Source organism: Montipora capricornis, chromosome 9 (genome assembly GCF_036669925.1).
Source record: "Montipora capricornis isolate CH-2021 chromosome 9, ASM3666992v2, whole genome shotgun sequence".
In the NCBI taxonomy this organism is placed as follows: domain Eukaryota; kingdom Metazoa; phylum Cnidaria; class Anthozoa; order Scleractinia; family Acroporidae; genus Montipora; species Montipora capricornis.
In genome coordinates this window covers 36,788,968-36,798,967 of record NC_090891.1, presented here as the reverse complement: position 1 = coordinate 36,798,967, position 10,000 = coordinate 36,788,968, and the positions used below count along the sequence as shown (strand labels likewise).

The window sequence follows — 10,000 nt, the reverse complement described above, 5'->3', positions numbered from 1 at the left end:
TTGCAGTTTCATTTCATGTCACCATTACCAGGTGTTCATGACGAATTCACACATATCAGCAGACACCACGGCCTCCCAGTAGTATAGACCAAACTGGCGAAAACATTGGCACCGAGAGTTTTGTAAAACAGTTTTGCGTGGACCATATGCATGCCATGAGCCCGGAAACGACCATGGGGCAGAGAGATTCTTTGAAGGGTATGCTGTTTCTTTGATCCCTCACGGTTTTTTGGCTGACGAACGATTCATGGTGAAATCAAAGCGGCAGGAGTGCTCAACGACCAATTTTTGAAATAAGGTTAATTTCGTTTCCGAACAACAAACTGGCACCTTTAAAGCGGTTTATGGTTAATAATTAACTTTCGTGGGAAAAAAATAGCCGCTCCTTAGAGCCAGTAAGACAAAGTCCAAAGGATCCCTTTTGCCAGCAAGCAAATTCATTGAGGACCATAATCCCAGCCAGGAATTTTTTATTTGCCATTGCTTTCTACCACCAATGTAGGATGAACATACTTAGCCAGGCAGCAAGTAGAAAAAGAAGAAAAGTGATTTTTGCTTAAATTTAACAAGATTTAATTAGCTATTTCAGCGTTACTTCCTTTTAATATCACTGTAAAGCCATTAAGGGCCGTCATCTAAAAAAAAGGCTAACTTAGACCGTCAAAATGCAAATATAATTTATCTCCTACTCCGCAAATATTTTTTTATAAGTCACCATAAATTACACAACAGTCTCCTTTCTGTAGGTCCCATCCTACCTTAAGTTTTCTCGTTTGCGTTAATTTGCTTATTTGTATAAAAGTGCCCCTAGAAAAATTATGTGAAAAAGATTTACCGTAAATGCTCGAATTAGCGCCCAGCTTCAAATAAGCACCCCGCTTTCAATTAGCGCCCCTCCTAAGGCTCAAAATTTGTAAAAAGCACCCCCCTTCAAATAAGCGATCCCAATCCCAGCTACGCTGACTATCTGTTTAAAAATTAAGGAAATGAATTAAAGATTTTATCGCTCACCTTACGTTGTGTAATTTATGGTCTCTTCGCCAACCCTTGTTACTCTCCAGTATCATCCACATTACGCCTAAAACCTGTCAACTTTGATGCACTATCGCATGGGAAGAGAGCGTCCATTTCCTCCCCTTGATCTTCAGAACAACTTGCCTCGTATGTGGCATACAATTTGAATACTATTTAATCTAACCTATGATTTATCATATGCGTCCATGTCCATATATGCGTGAGGGAGACAAAGATAGCTGGATGGTCTACTAGCTCTCTTTTCGTGTTTACATACTTGAATTGAGTCCACATGAACGCAAAAAATATTTAAATTTATATATAACTATTATCTATCACGACTGACACTATCATGTTCATTGACAAAATTTACGTTACTAAAAGTATTAACAAATGAACAACTTTTTTTTAAAAAGCCAGATTATCGGTATGTTTATCCTTAATTTTAAAATCACATGATCCCTATCATGACTGTCACCGAAATTGAGACTTCATCATGATAAAAAATAACAGCCGAAATATACATCCCTTTCATCTGTATCCTTATGTACAAATTATTTACTTACTTTTCGACTATTCTGGAATTTTTTCGAGTTCTTACAAGTTACTATGTCATGGGATCTTGTAGAAGTTTTCAAGTTTTCATAGTCAAAGCTAGAAACAGATTCCTATTCAAAAAATGTTTTTCACATGATATAAACAAATGCTAGCATTTTACTATTTTCTCATAATTAAATTTAAACTCATATTGGAATATTAAGTTAATAGTCCACCGTTATCCACTGTTATTTTCTCTCTTCCCAGTAAACCCAAGTGTCAATTTTTCAGTGAGAAACTGGTTTAAAAGTTCGAGAAATAATGATATAAAACGATAATGACCTACCAATCGGTGTTACGATACGACTATACTGTAACCGGGGCCACTTAGACAGATTTGACCAATAACATAGGAAAGTTGGTTGTGGGCCAAACAGCAGCTCACAAAAAAATAGTTACTCAAAGCACGAAATTTAAATGATAAAAGCAAACGCTTGGTCGAGTCGAAACTTTACATGTAACACCCAGGAGATTGACACTAGCTCTTATTTTGTCATCTAAAAGCACGTTCTTCGCTACCATTGACGCACTTTGCAAAGACTATCGCGACCTCACGTCAAAAATATAATTAACGTTTCCGTTTTTTGCCTCCGTCGTTCACTCTAAGGGACCTTTCAGGTTGTAACTGGTTTATTTTGGTCTATATTGTTTATTTTGATTAGGATCATTCTTGGAATGTACTCTGACTTTCCTGTAGTCCGACTGGTCACCTTAATTTTGTCCAGGTGGCTCGGTTATATGCTGTAAGATCCAAGGGACTGATCAAGAACCTTAAAAAAAATATACCGTTTGTCGACCAATCCTTGCAATAGCATAAGGGTCAGTCTTTTCGTCTGAAAAAGACTTCAAGCATTGTTCGATTAGCCAAAGTTGGAAAACAATGAAAGTAGTGATGTTGTTTGCATTACCTTCCAATTGTTAAACGTAAGTGCACTGAGGAGATACTCAATCGATAAGCGTTTGGTTGGCAGGACGCAGTTCGATTGTACAGCCCAGTTTTCACTATGAAACTGAACAGAAAGCTAAAATCTATTTTTTAAATTAGCTGCACGCCATTACCTTAACTCCTTTGCTATCATCCGCACGTCATATGATCGGCGTTGTACTGGGCGTTAACTGCTTGCAGTTTTTGCCAGCAAAGCGATAAAAAAAGAGTGTGTGAGCCAGCAAGCGGGCGTTGTGTGTCGAGTCTCAGCCAAAAGTAATTTGGTTAGAAAAAATTGCCAGCAAGCTATTATTCTTAACTAATTCCCAGCCAATTTTTTATCTAAGATGCCATACTTCCCAGCCAGGATCACGATGTCTTAGGAACGGCTTTTTTGAACTGATCGGCTCCACTGAGCACTCCTGAAGCGGTATACTGCCAAAGTAAGGGTTCTATTTAATTTATTTCAATTATTTGTTTACATTGATTAGTTCTTGATACAATGTTCATTGATTCTGGTTTTCCAGAGAACTCGGAATAGGGACTGCGAATTTGCTATTAAACAAAATCGTGGAGCACATAGTTTCCCATACCACGCGGGGGCTATTTTCAAGCAATGCAAGAGGGAAAAAAAAATAAAACTTATTATTTGTGCTCTAAAGATATAATCATTTGCAAGTTATAGTAAAATACTTTGATGATACAGCGATAGCTTAGAAACGCTTTTTGACCGTCTAAATAAATATCCCTTTATTTTAATAACAATAATGCTTTTACATCTTATTTTAATAAGCTTCGTGAGTAGAGTGCGAGATGAAAAGAGTGGGTCGTTCGTAATAAGAAATTACATTTTCGAGTTTCGGCCAATTAAACTTGAATAAAAGGCCTCCCAACAAAGTATTTTAATCAAAATTATTTGTCAATAAAGTGCTCTCTACTCCACTGTTATAGTCTAAATGCAAGCTGTAGGTGCATTTTCAATAATTGGTAAAAGCATATATACTTTGGAGGTCTTCACTTTACGGTATCTGTTAGTAACAGAAAACTTTTACGTTAACGCGCAAGTCTAATTCACTAGCTTTTAAGAACAACTCTTTTGATTAGAAATACCAACGTACAACTGATTGAGAAAGCCGGATTGCTATTTTATGTATAACACGAAATTGCCATAAATGTGAAATAAATGGATATAGTCGAAGTGCGGGTGAGATGAAAGGGAGAGTTAAATCTAGCACTTAATATCTGAATTGTCCCCTATCTGCAATAGAGATACCTGGCCTCGGTTGTTCAAAAGGTGGATAACGCTCTCCAGCGGATAAACACTAGCAAAATCAATTCACTTATCCAGTGGATAGTGATTTATCCAGTGTATAGCGCTATCCACCCTGGGGTCTGAAAATTCGCAGAGGTCATAGGTTAGGCTTTTGTACGCTGTGCCGACATTGTTTCGAGCATTTTAGCGAGGCAAAAGCAATGAGTTATTTAAGCACTATTCGGGCACTTTAGTAGCATTTTCCCAAAAAAATCGACAGAAACAATTTTAAGAACATTACATCGAAACATCACTTATGTTGCATGCAATAAAACAACAAAGACTAACTTTCCGACACTAAATATCAAATACCATATATTGTTAACTGATTATACTACTTTTGTGTTGTACATATACGTTTTTGTGAAGCTGAGCCTTTATATTTGTGTAACAGTTACAATCAAAAACTTCAAATTTCAAAAACCGCCGTTTCAGCTTGTGTATAATGAGCATTAGGATAGCATTTTCGTGACTTTTTCCAATTGGGGGTAGACCAAGCATTTTATTGAGGAAGAAGGAACATTAAAGTAAAGTATCATGGGCTTGAATCCAGATAAAGATCACCTCTCCCCTTTCAGGTAATTTTCAAGCTAATATTTCACTCATGAGACTTAAAACTGGTTTAGATTGATTTATCAGTAATCGATAATGACTTAACCCATAACTATACTAAAAGGGAACTCTCGATCTTCAAAAGCAAATGATTTTACTTTTTTTGTAATATTGCATGTCAAAAAGTCAAGAGCGGAACCCCAGGACTTCCATTTCTCTCCAAGGAGTTATCGCTTTCTCGTACTTGTCGCATCTAGACCAGCTTTCTCTCAAAGTATTGTGCCTCATAGATAACCAACGTACAGTGTTTTCGTTTACGTAAGAAACGCAGAAATGAATGACCACTCGAACGGGGTGTATCGATTGTTCGCTCGTAGTAAAGAGGATATCTATTCATCTCTGACTACCTGAACGATATTTTGTCGAAAACTCCCACTGAATTTTGTTCTCACCCCCTTTAATGTAGGGACACTTGTATCTAGGATTGCAAGAGAAGACATGCACGCTCAATGAGTTTGGTAAGCATCACGACGTCACCCTTTACGTACCTTAGCTTAAGAGATGGCAGTCTATCCCACGTTCTTTATTTATCGCTCGGGTCGAATGATGGAAGGAGAGCATGAGAAAAAAAACCGAACGAAGACTGGGGTAAGAGATGACGATACCTCGCCTCTCTCACCCAAGTTTTCGCTCGGTTTTTTGTCCCTCTAACCTTTTCTGCTTTTGTCAAGTAACTGAGAGCGTGGAGCAGGCTACGATAAAGGAGGGTTATTGTATAACTGCTCTCCGCAGCTTATCGTCACTTCACAAGTGACTCACTCGTCATATTTTGAGTACAATAATAAAATCAGTCTGTAACATCTAATACCGGGCTTTCTTCAAAACTTGAGTGTCAGAAATAACAGGTCAAAAATAATGCACAGTGAAAATCAATGTCTAAAGCCTTTAGAAATAAGAAATTGCATTCCACGTGCTTGTTTGTGCTATTTAGAGCTGAAAACCTTCCATCGTTTTTTGCCAGTTCCCTTTCTGCTGTCGCTACCTGAGAGGTTACCTGCCGCTTGTGAGTTAGAGTGTTCCATTATGGGTGGCATTGTGTTTGTTGTATTCGTTCGGAACCAACGATAGTTTTTTGGAATCAAGTTCTCAGCATGTCTACCGGCGGAGCTGTGCGATTTTTTCCTGGCACAACACAACGCCTTAAACGCTTTTTTGTAATGTTCATCCAAAGCACCATAACATATTGGATTCAAAGCGTTTGGAAACCACATAAGCAGATAGATGTAATGGTAAAATATAAGCAAGTACCTCCAGTCATACGCCGAAGGATAAAGTGGAAGAACTACGAGGAAGAAGGTTGTGTAAGGGACGTAACAGATTACGAAAATAGCCACGACGACCGCAAGCATGCGCAAGAATCTGTTCTCAAGTTGGTTACGTTCCCGTATATAATAGTGATCAAGGCTGGTTTTTCTGCTAAACCTTGATCCGGAAGCTGTGCTTTGAGGCGATGACATCGTTCCTGCACTCTCCCTTCTTTCAGTCGTAGTACTAGTAAATGAACCAAAGGCCGTCGACATTTGACGAAGCTTGTAGGCAATTGCGAGGTACAAGAGAACGATGATGACAATAGGAAGACAAATGTTAATGATATATTGGAATATGTCGTAAATGTTTTTGTAATAAGCTTGCTCTTCTTCTGTCTTTCCAGGGAATATTTCTATGCAACGGTATGCTATTTCGCCGCTTTGTTTTCTTCCCTGGAAATCCAACGTTCTGGCGCCAAAAGAAGGCAACACGCAGAAGAACGCAACCAGCCAAGTAAGTAGTATAACAAGACCAGCTTTGCTTTTACTAGGTTTGGAGCGAAATGGGAAGACCAACATCAAAAAGCGATGAACAGCGATGGCAAGCAGTGTATTTGTAGTAACAAGATAGAACATCGTCAAGCTTGGATAAACTAACTTGCACATTGCCTCACCCAATATCCATTCGTTATATCTCCATTCCAAGATGACGTAGGGCAAGCATAGCATTGTGCCAATGTCGGATACTGCCAGATTCGTGACAAGAAAATAGGTGCAATTGCGCATGCGTTTGTGACGAAAAGGTATAATACAAACGGTAGCGTTGCCTACCATTGCGAATACAAACAGTACAGCGTATATGACATAACGAATTATCCTTGAAACTTGCGGCTCTTCAACATAAATGTAGTGAGAACCGACCCCAAATGTTGCGTCGGATGTTTGACTCGTATTTCCTTCGGAAAGAGTTGTGTTCAAATGGTGAGGGTCCATAGCCAGAGAAACGAGAAACGGTGTTTAATGGTCAGTTGTCAATTTTGTCGGTTTACTCAAAAAGACGAGGGACAGATCGTCTGTAATTCAAAGAGGATATACCAACCTGTTAAAGAATTAGATAAGCATTTCAGAATGTTGCTGTATCAGTAGAACGAGGTTCGTAAGAAAAAAAAAAACATTCTACAAGTCTCTATGCGACTGAAAAGAGTCACTCTTTGATGGGTATGGATCTCAATCACCTCAAACTTTGCTAGTGCTTGCAAGAAAACCAGATCAAGAAAACACTGGTCCTTTTTTTCCACATTCTTCCAACCTTTTTGTACCTAGTCACTTGCTCTTGTGAAATCGAAAAAGTACATGACTAATCTCAAGCGCATACTGCCTTGAAGTGCAGACGTCTCTAGAGACATTTTTTTTTATATTTGTTCTAAAATATTTAATTAAGGACGGTGCCTACTAATTAAAGATATTTTTGCCCCGGTTTATGATTGTGCAGGAACTGTAGATCTTAACAAGTGTTATTGAAATCCAAAAAGAAAATTGGGGGTATCCACGCATTTTTCAAATGAATAATATTTGTAAAAATCTTTAAAATACAAAGCAATGTATGGCGTTCTTTCTCAAATTGAAGCTTAATTATCTCTCAAAAATGCATGGTTACCCTCAATTTTCTTTTTGGATACCAAGACTACTTACTAAGATCTGCTTATTCCGGATAGTTTGAAACCGCGCAAAAATATCCCTGTATTAGTAAGCATCACCGATAGGAAATCCGAGTATCTGGAGATGTGCAGAACGTATGCGCAATAACAACAGTAGGCACCGTCCTTAAGTAAATCTCGAATACCACTAGGGCCGAGATGAGAGTGGATACTCTTCCGAGTTATCCGCACTTATTATATGGCGAGCAATTCTCAAGCTAAATTGAGCACTCTAATTGGCTGGTTTTCGGTAAGGATCTTACAGTACGGACCACTACCATGGAAACGGTCAGTTCGTACTTTTTCTGTCTTCCCGGAAATTCAAGTTGAGCGAAACACAAAAAGTTATTTAAAAGCGGAATTTAATTTTTTCTTCTTAACAGTACAATCATAGCACTGAAGCAGGATTTAGTTTTGCATGTAAAAGGTTACCGTTCAAAGTTCGTTGAAGGAAAACGAAGATTACCAACTTTCACAGGAGAAGTGTCCAATCGCTCAAAGAAACGATACCATATAATAAACAACTTACTAACCTTACTTACTCGGGCCCGTACTGGAGACCGTATACTCTCTCCGCTTGGTTCTTACTGCCACGACCTCGCCGGGCCGGACGGTATTCACCAGTACGGCCCACGCGCTCGGTTAGTAAGAGGTTATTTATTATTTTTAGAATGTTCGCCTCCCAAGAACAGCGTTCCCCTGTTGCAATTTTATGACGTCAATACCTGCCGTTGGAAGCGGCTTTCCCTTCCCTCTCAAAGCCGATTACCTGGGCGCCGTTTCACCGGAAAGCGGTATGTTGAATTTTTGTTAGAAGAATAGCAGCCTTTTGGACCCACGTGAAACTAAGCTGTGTCATATAGTCGTCTCAAGAGAGCTTTTACTTCTCAGCGGTATTCACTTCGTTTATAGGTATCCACGGTCGTTCAACCATTGAGGCTGTAGTTGGAGAGCATATTTTAGTTGTCTCAAAAATCCGTTTAAAAGCAGTCTGTAGAATTCTCAAAAATTTACATTAGGAAGCGCCTGTCATTTTTGAAGTAATTACCGAGGTCAAGAACAGTTAGTTTTATATTTAACCGGCTATTAAACTGTAAAACATCTTGGATCAGACGGCTTTAAATGCGGCGCTACCTAAGACAACTTTCCAAGGACGATGATCCTCGCAACTGACAAGGAAAAAAAATCGTCGTACACCGTGAACATGTTACATAGTGTACGATTTGTTGCGCAAAATGATCGTCCCCTTGCAACTGATAAGTGTAACATACAGTGTGAATTGATACTTTAGCAGCGCGTAATGTTTTGCATGCCATTTCACGGATGAAACCAAATTAGAATGAAGGGTAGCAACGCAATTTGACTCTTCGTCAATAATGATCGTTATTCACGTGGAGTAAAAGGAGACCATCCTGAAAATTTAGAAAGCAAATGTTACTGCAGACCTTTCATCTGTTTGATATAAAAGTTTAATGAAACTAGGTAAAACTCGATGTGCTTCATCTTGTAGGCTGGTTGAAAAAGAGCTTATAAGTGTAATTAGCTCAATTAATAACAAATTCCAAAGGGCGAACTTGTTGTTCAGTAATTTAGAACATACTTGAAAGCAATTTTAGACGTTTGATGTCATACAGTTGTCGCTCATATAGAACTTCCCGTTTACGATCATAGAATACTGTTTCTGATCGAGCTGTTAAACACTGTTTGAAATTCTGTGTGACGGGATCTAGAACCACTGAAGGCTTGAGGTGGGTCTTGCACCTTCCACCAAACGAGATACTTGATAATGTCAGCGCAATACACGGCTAGATTTTCGGCACAGGGCCGGCTTCAGTAAATCGGACGTTATCCTTTCTCGCACCAACAAGCTTCTCAAAAATGCATAAATCAAAGGTGAACAAAACATTTATAATTACAACTATAAGCATTGATACATGAGTTGTCTTTCAACTTACCTTTTGTTTGGCCAACAGAATAATCTTGTTGTTCAACAAGCAACGGGGAGTCTTTCAACTGATACTTGTCCAATTCTTTTTTGCTTTTGCAGATCAGTACTATCTCTGTAAACCCTCTGAACAGTTAGATCTTCCGATTCGTTTCCTCTTCTGGTGAGGGAAAAAAAAAGCAAACACCTTTTTAGGCGGCCGTCTGTTTTGATAATAGCTGTAAATCATCCCCTCCAATGGGGGAAATAGCGCACAGGATTTTGTGACGTTGTAACATACCCTTCGGGATGAAGGGTTTACTATTCTTAAGCCGCCATAGTTCTGTCATTATAATAAAGGTAATGTCACGATCTTTAATTATTTTATTTGTTTTATGCATCAAAGGCTGGTGCATTTGCATCACTGCAACCGTGACTGAACTATTTGACGAGTTAGTTTTTTTAAAAGCGATATCATATCTTTTCACAGTTTATTTTATGAAGCAATTATAAATTTCACATTAAGTCACTCACTGAGACTCTTCAAAGTTGTTTTTTCACGTATCATGTATACATTCCGCTTAATTGCATTTGTTTCTGCTCACTCGACAGCTTTACGTCCATCGTTATGAAATCGCAATTTGACGTGGTGATATCTGTAGATTTCTTCCA

General features: G+C 38.6%; 1 protein-coding gene across 4 annotated transcripts in view; it reads right to left on the bottom strand.

Moving 5' to 3' along the window:
• Positions 1–3,012: 3,012 nt before the first annotated feature.
• Positions 3,013–10,000, bottom strand: part of LOC138016027 (QRFP-like peptide receptor) — a 14,575-nt gene continuing 7,587 nt past the window's right edge. For 3 of the 4 annotated variants that reach the window (XM_068863192.1, XM_068863191.1, XM_068863193.1), the window contains 2 exons: positions 9,360–9,509; positions 3,013–6,806 (listed from right to left, as the gene is read on the bottom strand). In XM_068863192.1, coding sequence (XP_068719293.1) covers positions 5,384–6,700 — 1,317 coding nt within the window. In that variant the 5' untranslated portion in view covers positions 6,701–6,806; positions 9,360–9,509 and the 3' untranslated portion in view covers positions 3,013–5,383. Of the gene's footprint in view, positions 6,807–9,359; positions 9,510–9,862 lie in introns of all 4 variants that reach the window. The other variant, XM_068863194.1, reaches the window with a different exon arrangement.